Below are 17,444 nucleotides of genomic sequence, written 5' to 3'. Positions count from 1 at the left end.
ACACAGACCCAGAAGTCAGTAGGGAGTGCAGGGTGGCTACGGGGGCCCCAGGAGCCGGGCGGCACCTTCTAGGGGCCCTCCACGCTATGGTTGCCTGCCAATGGCTGTCTTCAGTGTGTGGGTCCAGCGGCCTCCCCCCAAATCTGGATTCACAGCCCACTCAGGACCCCCTTTCCAGGAGGAGAGAGCATCTTATCCCAGCCCCAGATTCCCAGGAGGGAGACTGTCGTGCTTGCCCTGGAAGCCGGTGGGAAGGGAGCCTGACAAGGAATGTACCTCAGGAGAACAAACTCACGTTTAAAAGGGGCTTACGGCAGGCTTCTGGAAAGGTTTTGTTAATTCAGTTCCCTCTTGTGTCCTTGTGGCCCGGCCTCTGCCCATGGGCCCGCAACCGCTCCGGGGGAGGGGCGCCCTGTCCCCCGCTCTGTGGAGGGAAAGGAAAGTTGTGTGGTCACGGCCGTTTCCCAGGAGACCCTCCAGAGCACCTGTGCAGAAGCCTTTCTTTGGGACTTCACAGCACTGTAGCCGCCACGGCAGACAAATGCGTGTATGCGTCTAAAAACCGAGAATCTCATCCCTGAGCAAGGTCACGGGCGGAAAGTGAATCTCACGCTGGAGGAATAAACACCTGTTTCTTGGGGGCTTCTTTACAGGACGTCGTTGCCCGCCCCAATGTTCACCAGAAGTGATTTCAGTGTGTGGAGTATATTAAAGAAATGTATCGGCTTGGTAAGTTCAGATGGACTCATCTTGGGGCTTTAAGCCGAAACGTTTTTAATTCCTGTGAATTTGTTGCACCGCCGGTAGCTTAAGATGCGCTCTGCGTATTTGTAACAGGGTGAAGTGAAGGTGATAAAATAGGAAAGGGACAGAGAAGTAAGGGGAAGAGGAGAGAAAAGGCCGGGATGTTTACAGGCAGAGGGAAAACAGTCCTGCAGGTCGCGCTCCTGACTAGACAGCGCCACGAGTGTCTGTGTCCAGCCCTGTGACGGGCTTGGAGGCGGCCGGCTTCGGACGGTCTGCACGAGTGAGGAGCGTCGGTGGGCTCCCTGACACATGCCGAGGGCAGGCCATGGCAGCCGTGCAGGACTTGGGGCTCTGCCCGCCCCCCTCCCCGTGCTGGGCTGCACACGGAGCTCAGGTGCTCAGGTTTGCAGCAGCAGAGTTGGCTGACCGCTGTCTGGAGCCGCAGGCCTTTCTTCTCATGGGCTCCGCGATGGTGTCGACCGTCCGTGGAAAGGGGGGCTGTGCGCCTTGGGAGGGAAGGGTGCCCCCATGGGCCATGAGGTGACGCGGACTCCAGTGAGTGTTGTCCAACAGGCACGTGGCCCTGTCCCTGGCACGCCTCACAGGCATGCTGCTGCGTTTGCTTCTGCCTCAGCTGGCGGCTTTTTTCCCGGAGGAAACTGCATCTCTTCTCCCACTCTGTATTTTGAAATAATTTTGGACTTCTAGAAGATTGCAGAGGCACACTGAGCCCTGTTTACCCTTCACCCAACTACCCGTCATGGTGACCTCTCACGTAGTAGCCAGAGCTGTGAGCGAGACGAGGGGACTCCTGTCAGAGCATCACTGCTCACCGCGCACGGGGCTTGGGTTTCCCAGTTTCTCCCCTGCTGTCCTTCTGCTGGACGGTCATGGTTATTTATTTATTTATTCATTCATTCATTGATTTTTTCAAGGATTTCATTTACTCTTTTGACAGAGCATACAAGCAAGGGGAGCATCAGGCAGAGGCAGAGGGAAAAGCAGACTCTCTGCTGAGCAGGGAGCCCGATGTAGGACTCGATCCCAGGACCCCGGGATCGTGACCCGAGCTGAAGACAGGCGCTTAACCAACTGAGCCCCCCAGGCACCCCTATGTTTCATTTTATTAAAGATTTTTATTTTTTTGTTTTTTTAGATTTTACTTATTTATTTGAGAGAGACAGAGATAGTAAGAGAGAGTACAAGCAGGGAGGAGAGGGAGAAGCAGGCTCCCCACTGAGCAGGGAGCCCAATGTGGGGCTGCATCCCAGGACCCTGGGATCATGACCTGAGCTGAAGGCAGATGCTTCACTGACTGAGCAACCCAGGTGTCCCTAAAGATTTTTATTTTATTTTATTTTTTAAAAGATTTTATTTATTCATTTGACAGAGAGACAGCCAGCCAGCGAGAGAGGGAACACAAGCAGGGGGCGTGGGAGAGGAAGAAGTAGGCTCCCAACGGAGGAGCCTGATGTGGGGCTCGATCCCAGAACACCAGGATCACTCCCTGAGCCGAAGGCAGACGCTTAATGACTGAGCCACCCAGGCGCCCCAAGATTTTTATTTTTAAGTAATCTCTACAGCCAACATGGGGCTCAAACTCACAACCCTAAGATCAGAAGTTGCATGCTTGTCTGACTAAGCGAGCCAGGCACCACACATGTCTCTTCTGTTTTAAAGTGGCACATTTGGGATTATTTTCTCTTAGCAGTCTTATCTCCCATGTTTTTCATGGTGTGAGCAAGTCAGGTCCAGGCAGGTGTGTCTGTCTGAAGATAGGTGATGCACTCGGCTAGCTCCTGGATCTTGAGGCTTGTTTTCATAAAGTGACAACATTACATTGCATTCCCCAAGGAATCCACCTTGGGGATAGGATGGATTCAGATTAAAGCTGAACAAAACATGTGCGTCTACACGTTCCCAGAGCTGCACCAGCTCGGCAAGCATGGGCTTTGCCTCTGAAGTGGAGACACCGCTCTCTTTCCTGCTCAGCCTGCTGAGCCGGCTGCCACGCGCTGGCCCACGCGGGCTGTTCCAGGCACGTGCGGCAGCAGGTAGGGCCGAGTTCGGTCCTGGCTCACCGCGGCACCCGTGGCGTCAGCCGGCGCTCATCACCCCCCGCCACACTTCATCACTTCTTGCCTCCCCTCGTATTTTGAAGCAAATTCCACTTGTGAATATGTCTCGTGTCGCTAAAGGATACAGATTCTGGGGTTTTTTTCTTTTTAATATTTTTATTTATTTGAGAGAGAGAGTGGGAGGGAAGGGGAGAGAGAATCCAAAGCAGAAGCCGCGTGGACCACAGAGCCCGACATAGGGCTCCATCCCAGGACCCTGAGATCCTGACCTGAGCCATAACCAAGAGTGGGACGCTTAACTGACTGAGCCACCCAGGCGCCCCCAGATTCTGTCTTAACACGACCACAGTCTGGTATCCTAGTGCAGGAAAGGACATAGTCTGTTAATGTCATCAAATTCCCGGTTGTCTCAAGCGCCATTCCCGTGTCTGCGCTTCTCAGTCCGTGTGTGGACGCATCTTTGTTACTGCTCTCCTGACCTGGAGCGCCCGATGCTCAGTGCCCGAGTTGGCGAGTTGTCGCGGAGCTCCGGCAGCACGGTCACTCTTCCTTTATTTCCTGCTGTGAATGTGGTTGGCGTAAGAAAGTCATGTATTTGGTTCGCTAGCATTACCCAGCATGACCAGTATAACCAACTAGCGTGTCTTCTGTTGTTTTTTAAATTCATGGAGTTACAGCTCCTCGATGTGTTCTGGTCCCCGAGCTGCTCCTTGGCTGGCAGTAGTGCCCTCAGGTTGGCTGTAATCCTTTACAGAAGATGTTCTGGTGCGTTCTGTACCTTTCTTGTCCAGGATCTGGAATCAGCCCCTTGTCCAGGAAGAGAGAGGACTCAAGACCACAGCTGGGCCCCAGGGAGGCTATCGGGTTGCTTTTTCTAGGTTTTTCCCCAGGGGAGAGAGCTAGGAGCTGTTTTGGTTTGTTTCAGCGATGCTTTAAATTTGGGATGACAGGATTGATCTAACGTCCTCTGTCTTATGTCTGTGCCTCTTTTCTCCCACACCGATAATCCCGTTTTTTAAAAAAGATTTTTATTAATTTATTTAAGAGAGAGAGCGAGAGAGAGAGAGAGAAAGAGAAAGAGAGCATGAGCAGTGTGAGGTGCAGAGGGAGCACTGAGCAGGGAGCCCAATGCGGGAGTCATCCTGAGATCATGACCTGATCTGAGGGCAGACGCTTCACCGACCGAGCCCCCCAGGCGCCCCCAGTAATCCCAGTTCCACAGCGGTGGAGACGGCTGGTTTAGGTGCGCATGCTTACCTGCTCTAGCCCACGTGCGGCACAGCTCTGGAGAGTAGGGCCGCTCTGCTGCCAGCAGCGTGTTTACCGAAACGGGCAAGTTTGTTGGCTTTTGTGGTTCGTTTTGTCCTCAGGGTGCTCCTCAAGTCACTGTGCTTAAGTCGTCTGCAGTGACGTTCTCTGGGTGGCTGTGCCCGAGGGGCTTGTGTGCGCTTGTTTGTTTCATTTTATTCTTGATGTTTGGAGATTGCCTTTCTAAATTAATTTTGTTTCAAAATTATAAATCCAAAGTCAAATCTTTTGGATGAGATTCCAGTATATTCCAAGCATTTAGCTTCCTGTCCCTGACCTCTCTGTGCGTGTCCCCTTCCCCGAGAGGGGACCTCTTGAGAACTTTCTGGTCTGTCTTCCCGCACATCAGAAAGTGGATTGTATGTTATTTTTCCCTCTTTCTTCAGACAAACTAGAGGATGTCCCACCGTTTCCCTGCACGGTACAGCCACAGCCATGTAGAGCCCCTGCTTACTCTTGCAGTCACTGTGTCGGGCGTCCTCCTGGGTCCCTGTTGGATGTTTGAGTGATGTCTGGTCTTTGGCTGTATGTTTGCCAGACGATCTGTGGGATGGGCTCCTGGAAATGGGACGGACACTAGACCCAAGAGTAGATGCATGTGCAGTTGTGCTCTGCGGCTGGGTCCCCAGGGGGCCTCTTTCCCCCCAGCCTCGCCCCTAGGCGGGTTTGGGTGTGGCCTCTTGAGCCAGTGAGCAGTGGGGTCTGCCCATAGTTGACTTCCTTTCCCCTGAAGAGTAAGGCGAGCATCTTCCCTGTGCTCCGAGCAGGGTGGGCGTGAGCCCACTGGTGATGGGTCTTCCCTGCTCCTTCTAGGAGCTGTCCAAGATCACCATGCCCATCGCCTTCAATGAGCCTCTGAGTTTCCTCCAGCGGATCACAGAGTACATGGAGCACGTGTACCTCATTCACAGAGCCTCCTGCCAGCCCCAGGCCCTGGAAAGGATGCAGGTGGGTGATGGGCTCCTTTCAGGGTCACCGGACATTGAGCTTGGGTGGGCGCCAGACTCTAGTTTTTAATGAACTCAACACCATTTGACCAGCCACGTCATGGTAGGGGCCAGGCACCTCACCAGGGGGACGTCGGGGGGAAGGGCCCATGTGGCTCACACTGACTTTTGGGTGCCGTTTTGCTCGATGGCTCTGGCGTTTGTCCCGGAGCCTGATCTACGGGTGGCGGTGGGCCCTGTGCCTCGGCTCCTCCTGGGTCTTCCTGGAACTGGCATCCCGTGTGCCTGCGGGTGCACCGGCCAGACTGACCGGCTGTGCCGCAGGGCTTCTAGGCCTGGGCAGGCTGGGGCGGGGGCGGGCAGAGCCACACAGAGTTCCTGCTTGCGTGGCTTTGAGGAAGTGCCTGTGATAAATGGCATTGCTCCGGAAGTTCTGTAATCTCAAAACATGTGACAAGCGGGAGACTGAGGTCGCCAGGAGCGCAGGCTGGCCCCAAGAAGCTGTATGCCTGCAGCATCCCGGTGACGCCTCACCCACCGCCATGTGCATTGCTCCCAGTGCGTGGCAGCCTTCGCGGTGTCTGCAGTGGCTTCCCAGTGGGAGAGGACCGGCAAGCCCTTCAACCCCCTCCTGGGAGAGACTTACGAGCTGATCAGGTAAGGGCTCAGGCCATTGGGGTCTTGAGGGCTGGGGACGCAGAGGGAGAAGGCGCCTCGTGGCTGGGGGCGCAGTGCGCATCACAGCGCCCCAGATAAAGCGGAGTGGAGATGGGAGAGCGCGCAGGGCGTCAGAGTGCGCTGCGCAGGAGGGCGGGCGGGCTCATGTCACATGAAGAGGGAAACAGGCCCTAGTGAGTAAAGCCAGCCCACGTCACCAGGGTGTCTTAGTAAATGTCACGGAGGGGCAGCTGGAGCTGGCGAGTGCAGCAGCCGCAGAGGGCGTAATCGCAGCCTCCTGAGGCCGGCGAGGAGCTGCGGCGACTGGGATCCCTCTGGGTGGAGTTTCTTTCAGGCAGCTCCCCAGCTGCCCCCGAGCTTCTGACCCAGTCTTCGAGGCCCACCCCCCCCCCAGGACAAGCCCTGCCTGTGGCGGTCTGGCCAGGGGCCCTGGGAGGGTGGGCTGGGCCTGTTTGGGGTGCTCTTCCGACCCCGCTGCCCATGCGAAGTGCCCACCCAGACCATAGGAGCTAAAGCTGACGGCAGTGTAGTCTTTGTCCATCACGGGATCAGCGGGGTGAAGGGCAAGCTGCCCAGCCCGGTGCGTGGTCCTCTGTGGGGCCGTTCGGGGACGGCGAGAATAGTTTTTACTCCACCTCTCCCTGGGTTCTGCGGGAGTTTATTGCAATGTTTTATTAAATACAAGTTTGTTTTTAATTATAAGAGCATGTTCCTTATAGAAAATGTGTAACTTGAGCAAAGTGAGACAAGTCAGACGTGCTCCTTTGGAGTTAACGTGCTGGTGGATTTCCTTGTGTGTCGTGTGTGTTCACACCATGTGACTGTGGGAGTTTGTATCGCTTGCCACTTGGCGTTGTGCCGTCCTCGTGTCCCCACAATGCGGTGGGCTTGTGCGGAGTCACGCTGCTGTGTGTCGCGTCTGACGTGTGTGGGCAGCGCTGCTGCGTTCTGTCGTGATGCAGGTCGCGGCGTGTTGTGTGGCCCCTAGCAACGTGTGTTATCAGTGATTACGAGTTCTTCAAAGGCGAGTGAATGGTTGTGGGGGTGTTGGTCTGCTTGAGTCAGCGCTCTGGGGGTGTGCGGCGCTGACATGCTTGTGCAGGGGCCAGGTGTCAGCGCTGGGTTCAGACCTCGCCGGCCGAGCCGTCACCTGGAGCGATGCCTGCAGGCCTGCACCTCTTCACGGAAATCACTGAGCTGGGGAAGCGACACGTCTGTCTAGCTAAGGCGCTCGCCGTCTCCGGCTGCCCCGGGCGGGCCTGCTGTTGGCCCTGTGGCGTGGCCCCCCACCGCGTGCTGCTGGCGTTGGGGGCAGCGGCCCGCTTCTCTGAGGCACTGACAGGCTGGCTGGCCCCGAGCACTCAGGCACCTGCTTTTGAAATCCTGTTCCCCTGAGGAGGATGGCAGTGAGCAGTCAGGAGGGGACCCTGGGTGAAGATGGCAAGTCCTTGCTCCTTCAGTTCAGAAACGGGAAACTGAGGCCCACAGGAGGGAAAAACCTGCCCTGAGAGTCACTCTTCAGGGAAACTTGTTCTGAATTCGTGTGGAGAGTTCTTTTTTTCTAGAATTAGTCCTCTTGAGCGACAGTTATCTCTCTGCAGTCAGAGGGCCGTGGTGCCGGAGTTCGAGACTCTGACCTTGTCTAGCTCTGTGGAAATTGTTAGCATTTTTGTTTATTCAGAAGCTCCGTTAACACATCTTGAAAAGAGAAATTAAAACATAATATAAAAGAAGTTCTAGACAGCAGGGATAAGCAATACGGATTAAAAGACTGGAATGACCCCGAGGTGCTAGACAGTGTGACACACCTGCGTATCGTCTTTTCCAGGAACTTCATTCAGGGGCTGAGCCGGTTTCCACTGACAGAGAACCGAGCCTTCCTTCTAATCTTGCAGGTGCCACGCGTGTCACATCCTGGCATCCGGGTCGCACGTGTGGCCTGCTTGCTGTGGGCAGGGCCCCGAGGGGTCTTCCTGTTTGACGAGCTACGTAACTGAACCAAGTCATGCTCCATGTCTTTCTCCCTACAGATTTCTATTGTAGACCAAAAATAGCACTTTCTTTTCTTAGACAAGTGTTCATTTTGTAAATTACATACCTTGGTAGGCAACCTTTTAAAACCTAGTTTTTCAACTTTCCTTCCTCTGTGATGATTGGAAATTCTGATTCCAGTTAAGTTAGTAATTATGTGGTTTAGCTTTTATAATTTTTAATGACTACAGCTGTAGGTGTATTCACAGTTCCGGAACAATTAAAAACTGACATTTTTATTGAAAAAGAACATGTACTAAAAATCCTATTTCCTGGCCAGGAGTGTCTTGGGACATCAGACGTTCCATCACAAAACTTCCAGGAGCCTTAGAAGAAGGCTAGAGAAGAACCCCCTTAGGCACTGGGCGTCCCTCGAGGACCAAGATGGCAGTTTGGTATCAGGGCCTCTGCGTCCCTAGTTCTGGGACACCACCTAGACCTGCGTGTGCTGGGGGGTGGGGGCGGGGGGCGTGTGAGCAGAGGGTCAGGGTGGAGGCGGCCCCTCCACGCTATTCCTCGTTCTGTGTAGTGTTCAGAGGTGTCCCAGAGGCACAGTGGACGCGTGTGCGAGTGTGTGTGTGTGTTGGGGGAGGTCCGCGTTAGGCCACATGTGCTATCAGAGAGCAGGTGTTGGATATTTCTGCCACTTGGGGGGCATGGAGTGTGTGTGTTCGCCTTTCCTGGTACCCCTCCCAGATGCGAGGGCTGGGGTGGGCCCGCTGTGCCAGAGCCTGCAGGGCTCCCCCAAGAGGGGTGCTGAGCTGGCCTTTGTCGGATTTTGCAGTCTCTAATGTGGCTCTCTTCCCTCTTGTTTTTGTGCCTAGGGAAGATTTGGGATTCAGATTCATATCTGAACAGGTCAGCCACCACCCCCCCATCAGTGCATTTTATTCAGAAGGCCTCAATCAGGACTTCCTGTTTCACGGCTCCATCTACCCGAAGCTGAAATTCTGGGGCAAGAGCGTGGAGGCCGAGCCCCGGGGCACCATCACACTGGAGCTGCTCAAGTGAGTGCGGCGGCCGGGATCTCAAATGGCACGCGGACTCTTCCTCCCAGTGGAAGGGTCACAGCCTTGCTCCGTTGAGGCCTTTGCAGCTGCGGACGCTCCTTCAGATGGGAGGTCCCCCTCAGACCCCTCCCCGGGACGGGTGCGATTCGCACGCCTGGTTGCTGTGCGCTCGGCACGATCCGGATAGCTGCAGTCCCTGCTGCTGCTAGCTCTTCTGCTTGCTGACCACCCCAAACGTAGCAGCTTCCAGCAACCACCGTTGGCTCTCCCACGTGGTTTCTGATGGCTGGGACCGGGGAGCCGTGTAGTAGGCCGCCCTGGCTCTGGGCCCTGTGAGGGGGCAGAAGCCACGGTGTCTTATGACCTCATCTCAGAAGTGACCCTAACCTTAAACCTTGAACCCCCGTTGGTCACACAGACCTACCCTGCTTGAGGGCGGGAGAGAGACGCAGGATGAATCCCAGGCGGAAGGGAACACTGAGGGGCGTCCTGGAGGCTGCCCACGTGCCCGTTAAATCTCCGTCCCAATGCTCCCCAGTGCAGTGTTGATCAGACACCTTGCAGAGCAAAACCTGAATCTCTAGTGGTCGCCTGGATGTTGCAAAGCCATCGTAGACGTCCAGGCCGCGGCATGCCACGCGTTCTCGCAGGCGCTAGTCCTGCTCCCTGTAGCCTGCTGTAATGAAGCATTTGGTATCGTTTTTGCTTTGTGCTGGCCCAGCCTGGCTGGTGGCCAGAGAATACCAGTACCTGAGCTCCATACATCTCCGGGCCCAGGGAGGTCACCCCCTTTTCTGGGAAGCGTGCCTGTCTTGCATCGTCTTTGCTTTCTTGGGGTGAGGCATGCAGAATTGAAACATGGCAAACCTTACTGATGAGTGTGTTTGGGTTCCCTTGGAAATTTGGGGGGTTCCAAATATTTGTCCTGAATACTTCTGCCCTGAGCCGGTCTCTGCCCTTCAGTATGGCTCTTTGACACAGCTGCCCTCGAGACCAGGTCTGGTGCTCTCGCTCCACCTCCGTGGGGCTTTCTCCTTGGGTCAGGCCATCTGGGGAGGAGGAGGACTACATGCAAGGGTGTTTGGGAAGTGGTTCCCAGCGGTCGCGTGCGCCCCAGCCTTTGTGCCATGGAACGGCTGCCTGGACGCCTGGGCCGGCGCGGGATGTGCAGCTCTTGCTGGCGGAGGGGCTGTTGTGCTGACAGCCACCCAGGACAGCTGAATCTCTTTGTCTCGGTGGTCTCCTGTTGCTTATTAACTTGTCCTGACATTTCAGTAGAAAGCTTTGTTGATGCTACAAAGGAAAGCAGAAATAAATTTCAAACAAATGCTAAATAAATCGCCACCGTTGGAGGGAGTTCAAAGCAATATTCTGCTCTTGTACAGGTTTTAAGGCAATTATGGTTTAATTCTGTCTGGTATTTCGCTTTTTAGGTCACGCAGCGTCTTCCTCTTTGCTGGCCTCTGACTTGCTTGTTTTCTGGCATGTTTCACAGACACAATGAAGCCTATACCTGGACCAACCCCACCTGCTGTGTACATAACGTGATCATCGGGAAGCTCTGGATAGAGCAGTATGGGACGGTGGAAATTGTGAACCACAGGTAACAGAGTCCACGGCGCGTGATGGCCAGAGACCGCGAGCAGTGTGCAGCCGTGCCGTGTGCTGTGCTCCACGCGGCGGGGTCCGTTCTCAGGGCGTGCCTTGCCCGCACGGAGGGCCAGGCCCAGCGCTGGCGGCATCTCTCGTGCCCCTTGTTGCTTCTTGTTTCGGTAGTAGTCATGACAGTGAATTTATTTTGAAATTTTAAAGTACACTAAAGAATGGTGTGCTTCTCAGATGAGAAGGTCACGGCCATCCCCAAACGCTACCCACTGTCCACACCTTCTTCCTGGGAGTTCATGACCTATCGGCTTTGTTTTCCACCAGCTTTATTGAGATATACTTTGCATATCATAGAATTCACCCATTTAAAGTGGAAACTAAAGTGATTTTTAGTGTATTTACTGAAGCGTGCGGCTGTCACCACAGCGAGCTCCCCCCCACCCGTGTGCAGTCCTTGCCTGCCGCCGCCCCCGCCCCAGCCACCTCCCTGTCCACATTCACCTCTTCCAGACATTTCTCACCACACAATGGAAAACCTGTGTTTGTTTTCGCTGCAGAACTGGAGACAAGTGTGTGCTTCATTTTAAACCCTGTGGATTGTTTGGAAAAGAACTTCACAAAGTCGAGGGGCACATTCAAGACAAAAAGTAGGTTTGCGCCTGGACGGTTCAGCGCGGGCCCGCACGGGTGCGCGTACCTTGTTCACGATGCGGTGATGCCGGTGACATCTATTCGCGGTGGAAAAAACGATCCTTATTGTTTAGAGTCTGCACGGAGACGCCGGCTTAGTTTTTAGTGTCGTCTCTGGGTGGCGAGTGAGTGGGGTCTGTCTGTCCCTCTGTTGAGGATGAAAGATCTGCTGTGTTTTCTTTTGATGAAATGGACGTGAGGAAATGAGGTGTCCTCACAGAGAGCTAATGCTGCGGTTTTGCAGCCAGAACTGAGGCGGGAAACGTGAGCGCGTCTCCTCCTCTCTGGCAGTGCCTGCTGTGGGTTGTCAGGCACAGCTCACATCCTAGCTTGTGTGAGCCTCCCTTTCTCAGACTGGTTCATTCCAGTCAGTAAGTGAGGGACTTTTGAAATGTTTGTGAGCAGAGAAACGGTCAGGAGTTCACAATAGATTTTTCTGGGGTTTTTCTCTCCTTTGGGTTAGTTACCTTATGTTTTTGGTCTCAGATTTCCCATTTTTTTTCCCCAGTAAGGAATTTGGGGTTTATATAATGTCATGAAACTGCTTTCAGCTCCAAAAGCTATACATTTTTTTGTTGTTAATTAGGTTCTGTGCCCAATGTGGGGCTTGAACTCACCACATGCTCTACCCACTGAACCAGGCAGGAGCCCCCTACACATTTTTAATTAGAAACAAGTTTCCAGTGTAAAGCAGTGTGTACTTTTGCTCTTTTCTACTCTTTGAGTACAAGAAAGTCACCTGTTCAGACAGCCTGTGAGATGCTTATAGGCTTTAGACTCTGAGCACCTTGCCCATTGAAGCAAGTCGGGACTCAGCCCGCACACCTTGGAGGACAGCAGTCCTCGTCATGACAGGGGCACTGGCCGGCACCCAAGCAGCCTCTTCCTGGTGGTGGGAACAACCCAGGAGGAGACCGTGGTTGGCTTGCGTCCAGATGTGGGCCATAGGAGCGGAGTCCATGCCACACCTCAGGGCTACGCGCACCAGTCCTCAGGGGCTGCAAACCCTGTTCTGATTTTCTGGTTTTCTAGTCTAAATTGGCGTGTGCTCTTCGGGACAGACCATGTCGGCCAAGGTGTCTGCTGAGTGAGGACTGGCTGGGTCCCCCACCGCCCCCGTGTGCCAGCTTCCCAGGCTGAGCCTCTGAGACAGGGCTGCCCTCCCAGGATGTCACACGCCTGGCAGAGTAGCATTTCCAGGGAGCCCATGGCCACTGTGCTTTCCCCGCAAGGGATGCAAGAAAAAAAAAACAAAAGGAAACGAAAGAGTGGCCCAGCACGTTGGCACTCCTTTGGAATCAGGCAGCGTGCTCGGTGGTTGACCTGGAAAGTCTCCAGAGACTGTTAGGAAATGAAAGAAGCAGGCGAGTGGTGATGCGCGCGTCCGATTCACGGTTATGAAGATAAAGTAAACAACGTCCGCCACAGTTGCCGGGCTGTTGACGTGATTTATAGGGAAGGCAGGAGGACACAGGGCGTGGCAGTTCGTGCGTTTCAGGGACAGTGACCAGACAGGCACGCAGGCCTACATGACACCAGACGCCCCCCGTTTCTCACCTTCTTGGTGGCAGGGCCCTGCCAGCCGCCTTTCGGGCGATGTGTCCTCATTGTCTTTGCTGCGTTGGCAAATCAGGCCTGAGTAGGGACCCTAAAGGCAGATTTTTCCTCTGCTCTTATGTCCAGAGAAGTCCTAAGATTTATAAGGAGACAAGGCAGCACGGGCATTTATTCCCTGGTCAGAATTAAGGTGCTGCGTGTTTAGATGAATGCTTTATGATTAAAACCCCCTCTGGCGCGGCGCCCGCTGGCTCGGTTGGAAGAGCACGTGATTCCTGATCGCGGGCTTGTGAGTTGGATGTAGAGATTACTCAAAAAAATAAACTTTAAAAAAATAAAATAAAAATTTCCTTTGCAGCAAAAAGAAGCTCTTTATGATCTATGGAAAATGGACAGAGTGTTTGTGGGGCATAGACCCTGCTGCGTATGAGTCCTTCAAGAAACGGGAGAGGAGAGGTGACCAGCTGAGCAAGTCCCAGCCGGTAAGGCACTGTTCCCCCCGCGACGATGGCCCTGGGGTGGGGGCGGGGGGGGCGCGGGGCAGGGCTTCCAGTTGCGGGAGCGAGTGCTGGGAATCAGCCTTCCCCTGCTGGCTGCGTGAACGCGAGACTGCTTGTCTAGATGCTGCATGGGGCTCGGGTTTATCTGCATGTCGGGTGTGTATAACTGCTGAGGCCGCTGTCGTCAGCCGGGGGGGGGGGTTCCTTGGTGCTGCCATGTCCCCCCAAGCCCGTCAGAACCCACGTGCACCTGCGTCTCTCTGGGCACCCTGTGCTCTGGGTGCTTCCTCACACACCTCCGGTCTTCCTGCCTTGTTTGCTTAGACCCTGCTCAAAAATCAAGAGAATGTCATGTCGAGTGCCAGGTGACAGATTCCACAGTTGAAAACTTTTGGCAAGCTCCCCTGGAGGTTTGGAATTCTGATTATCCTAGGGCTAGCTTTCTCGAGCTTCAAACTAGAAGTGGTCGTTCAAAAGAGGTGTCCGATTTTTCGAGATAAGAAGTCATGGGCCAAACCCAGAGTGTTCAGTATTTCTCTCGCAAAGGTGTTGGGCCTCCCCCAGGTTTCAGCATCTAGCCATGTGGCATTCTTCTAACGGTGCTCTTTGACTTAAAAAAAAGGAAAGTTCCATTTAAAGGCCACACAGACTTAGAGTGGGGAATCCCTTGAGGATTGGCTTTGAATGCCTTAGCGTTCGTTGTCCTTGGGGTACCCTAGATGGGAGACAGAGTTTTATGTGAACACTCACCCCTGAGCGGCCTTTATTCAGCTCCTGGCAGCAAACCCCATGGCCTGTGGCCCAACAGCACCAAAGCCTGTCGGTGTCGGCTGGGGGTCCCGAGGCCACCTCGTCATACTCCAGCATTCTCCTGGAACAGCTGTGCGGGGGCCCGCTTCTTTCTCCAGGACCCACTGAGTGTGAAAAGGAAGATAGTGGTTGTATCTTCTTCTTCAGAGGTGGTCTGCAGTTGGGGTTCAGTCTGGAAGTGCTGAGATACCATGAAATCAGCAGACGTGAGCCAGTTCTTGACTGCAGGCAGAGCTGCGGCACGTGGGGACGGTCTCCGGCTCAGAAGAGCCACCCTTAGCTTGAGCCAGACCGGCTGTCTGGGAAGGTGTGGGCCCTCGAATGGCGAGCAGACTCGCTGGCGTCACTTCGTGCTGCGTGCGCTTCTCCCCCCGGGAAAGCACTGTCTTGCTGCTGACTTCCTGCCCTCTCTCTGGGGAGCACCAGCAAAGGGAACACGACCGTATCTTCTCACCAGCAAACCCCTCTTGCTCTGCCCAGGGTGGCCGCTGGCCGGACAGTTGCTCAACAGTAGCTGTCCTTCCAGGCCAGCTGTCCCAAGGTGTTCTGTGTTTCAGGACGATGGCTCCCAGAAAGCTGATGGCGACGTGGCGGACGCCGTGCCCGAGGCTCAGGAGACGGTGCAGGTCATTCCCGGCAGCAAGCTGCTTTGGAGGGTCAACACTCGGCCCCCCAACTCTGCCCAGGTTCGTATGCTGCACACCCACCCCCCTGCAAGTCTGGGCCTCTCTGTGCCCCCTGTGTCCCCGACCCCTGGCCAGGCCCTTCAGCCGTTCCTCTGTCCTGTGCGCACGCCACCTCAGGCTGCTGTCCCGGAGCAGGGGGCCCTCTGTCACTGGGTCGGACCGTGCTGCAGAGTGAGCCTGCGAGGGCTCCCGGCCCTCCCAGAGCCCAGCTGAGGCCCGGCCATGGCCTGGCCTCCCCGCAGCGAAGGCAGTGCTCTGCCAACATGTCGTGTGGGCGTGACGTGCCCCGGCATGCGCATAGTGCGACCACTGCCTGCCTGCTCTAGACGACCTGCCCTGGCCCGGGGCTTCCCGAAGGGGCTTCCAGTCGGTCTGAGACACTGTTGTTCTGACTTACCAATTCAGAGGTTTAAATGCATTTTGATGTGTATTTTTGGAAATTATACTTACAATTTGTATTATATATAGTAAGTTTATTATATTATGTACAATAACATACAATGTATAAAGTAATATATGTAATAACATTGTGTAATTTAATATTTTTGTTAATTATCTTGTTCATACGTAAACTACATATACAATATAGTATACAGTTTCTTATTGTGTTTCTTGCTCTATTAACGTAGCGGGACACGTGTAAAATAAGTAAAAGGAAACACCTGTCCCTGTGCGCATGTTACCTGGCGGGAAACAACACCTGTCCCTGTGCGCATGTTACCTGGCGGGAAACAACACCTGTCCCTGTGCGCATGTTACCTGGCGGGAAACAACACCTGTCCCTGTGCGCATGTTACCTGGCGGGAAACAACACCTGTCCCTGTGCGCATGTTACCTGGCGGGAAACACCTGTCCCTGTGCGCATGTTACCTGGCGCAGCCACGGTTCGCTCTCAACAGGATGTAAAGCAGTATGACAGACCAGAAAACAGGCCGATTTCTTTTCCAGGAATTCCTTTTACAAATAGCTCTTGTCCCTCCGTCCCTTGGTTCAGTCTGTGTGGAGCTGCCTGCCAGACACTGGCTGTGCCCGGGCCCCAGGAGTGGAGCTGGGGCATGGGGTGTCTGAGGCAGCACCGGGGTCTTTCTCTGCACCTGACAGGGGCAGGGGCATGCTGTGCGGCTCGTAGGCCGCATCTGGGCAGGGGGATGCAGGGAGCAGGCCCCCGGGAATGGGTGACACTCAGCTGCTCCAGCAGCCTCGAGCTGTGAACGTGTGCAGAAGCCCGTGCCGTCCGTAGTAATGGTGTCTGTGCCTCTTTCTCCAGATGTACAATTTCACCAGTTTCACCGTCAGCCTCAACGAGCTGCAGAGCGGCATGGAGAAGACCCTGGCCCCCACGGACTGCCGCCTGCGCCCTGACATCCGAGGCATGGAGAACGGCGACATGGGTGCGCATGGGGGCTGGCGGGGGACACGCAGGACAGTGTTTCTCATGCTGTCCATGCTAGAAGAGTTTTAAGACTTCTAGCCTGTTGCAGATGGATCCTTTTGCAAATACGATGCAATTAAATTACAGGGAAAATAAAACGAAACACAGCACATGTGAAATGCAAGTCCCCAGGTTTTATTATTAGCATCAGCAGACGTTAGGGTAACGTTCCAAAGATTGCACGTCTTGTTCATTAAAAGTCAGCGTAGGCCCCACGTCCCGGGCTCAGCCTCTCACGTACCGTGGTCGTGTCCATGTGATGAAGGGCCTGGCTGCGTGCTTGCTCCCTCGCTGCCTCGGTCAAGTCGGCAGCGGGGACTCCCTGGAGGGCTGTCCGAAGTGGCCCTGGGATTCGTTTACACAGTTGGTGTTCAGTGGAGAGACTGCAGGGCGGGCGGGTGGGCAGCGCCCCCCCCCCCCCCCCCGAGAACCAACCTCTGAGCTCGCACTCTCGATCAGGCAGCAGCCCTCGGGCCCCCGCATGGCAGCTGAGCCTGCGGGTCAGGTCCATGAGAAGCGGCTCCTGCTGCCCCTGCCTCATGGGTTGAGTTGCCCATGAGCCTCACCGTGCCCCTGTGTGGTGCCATTTCACAGGTGCTGCTGCGCTCCTGGGAGCTGCGTGGTGTGGGCGCATGGCCTGCCTCACCCCGCAGCCCCGCTGGCACCCGGGCGTCGCCAGACACTCGTGACAGAAGTTTGGTTTGCAGTTGATGACATTTCTAGTCAGTGTGACTGTTCGTCTCGGGTCTGGGGGTGGGGCCGTTCCAGCATCTGCCTCCTTTAGCGCTCACCTCTGCTTGAGGTCAACTGGGAGCTTCACTGTCAACCCTGACTCCTGACCCAGACCGTGTGCTTGGCCCCCAGATCTGGCGAGCCAGGAGAAGGAGCGGCTGGAGGAGAAGCAGAGGGAGGCCCGGAGGGAGCGAGCCAAACAGGAGGCCGAGTGGCAGACGAGGTGAGGCCTTGCTGGCAGGGAGGGGGCAGTGGCGAGGGACCCATGTACACCTGTGGCTGAGCTTCTGGGGTCCCATGAACGCGGGGCCCCTGGCACAGATGGGCCGAGCATGCACCCTGCAGTGCAGGGACAGGTCACCTCAGACCCAGGCCTCGCGGTCCTGCCCACGGCGTGTCTGACCCTGAGGGCTCTGCTCAGATAGGGCACATATTAAAAGGAGATGTAGTCTGAACCAGACCATTAAGGGAAAGCAAACACAGCTTCCAGAAGGGCAGTGTTGTGGAAGACATCGTGTGTTTAGCCATCACCCCTGGCCCTGCCCTTTCCGTGGCTGCTCTCCTCCACGTCACCCGCCACGTAGCACAGGTGACCTGAGGGGCCACGGCCCGTGACGCAGTAGCGTGGAGAGG

The 17,444-nt window shown here is 55.2% G+C and overlaps 1 protein-coding gene across 8 annotated transcripts in view; it reads left to right on the top strand.

The window, feature by feature from the left end:
- Positions 1-17,444, top strand: part of LOC113258791 (ADRM1 26S proteasome ubiquitin receptor) — a 54,439-nt gene that overhangs the window by 20,354 nt on the left and 16,641 nt on the right. For all 8 annotated transcript variants that reach the window (XM_057312429.1, XM_057312428.1, XM_057312427.1 and 5 more), the window contains 10 exons: positions 654-729; positions 4,947-5,081; positions 5,640-5,737; positions 8,614-8,796; positions 10,295-10,402; positions 10,962-11,051; positions 13,010-13,133; positions 14,519-14,647; positions 15,915-16,038; positions 16,944-17,034. In XM_057312429.1, coding sequence (XP_057168412.1) covers positions 654-729; positions 4,947-5,081; positions 5,640-5,737; positions 8,614-8,796; positions 10,295-10,402; positions 10,962-11,051; positions 13,010-13,133; positions 14,519-14,647; positions 15,915-16,038; positions 16,944-17,034 — 1,158 coding nt within the window. The remainder of the gene's footprint in view (positions 1-653; positions 730-4,946; positions 5,082-5,639; positions 5,738-8,613; positions 8,797-10,294; positions 10,403-10,961; positions 11,052-13,009; positions 13,134-14,518; positions 14,648-15,914; positions 16,039-16,943; positions 17,035-17,444) is intronic.

The sequence above is a fragment of the Ursus arctos genome, unplaced genomic scaffold (assembly GCF_023065955.2).
Source record: "Ursus arctos isolate Adak ecotype North America unplaced genomic scaffold, UrsArc2.0 scaffold_16, whole genome shotgun sequence".
Classification (NCBI taxonomy): domain Eukaryota; kingdom Metazoa; phylum Chordata; class Mammalia; order Carnivora; family Ursidae; genus Ursus; species Ursus arctos.
Note: the sequence above shows the minus strand (reverse complement) of the source record. Positions and strands in the feature narration are given on the sequence as shown.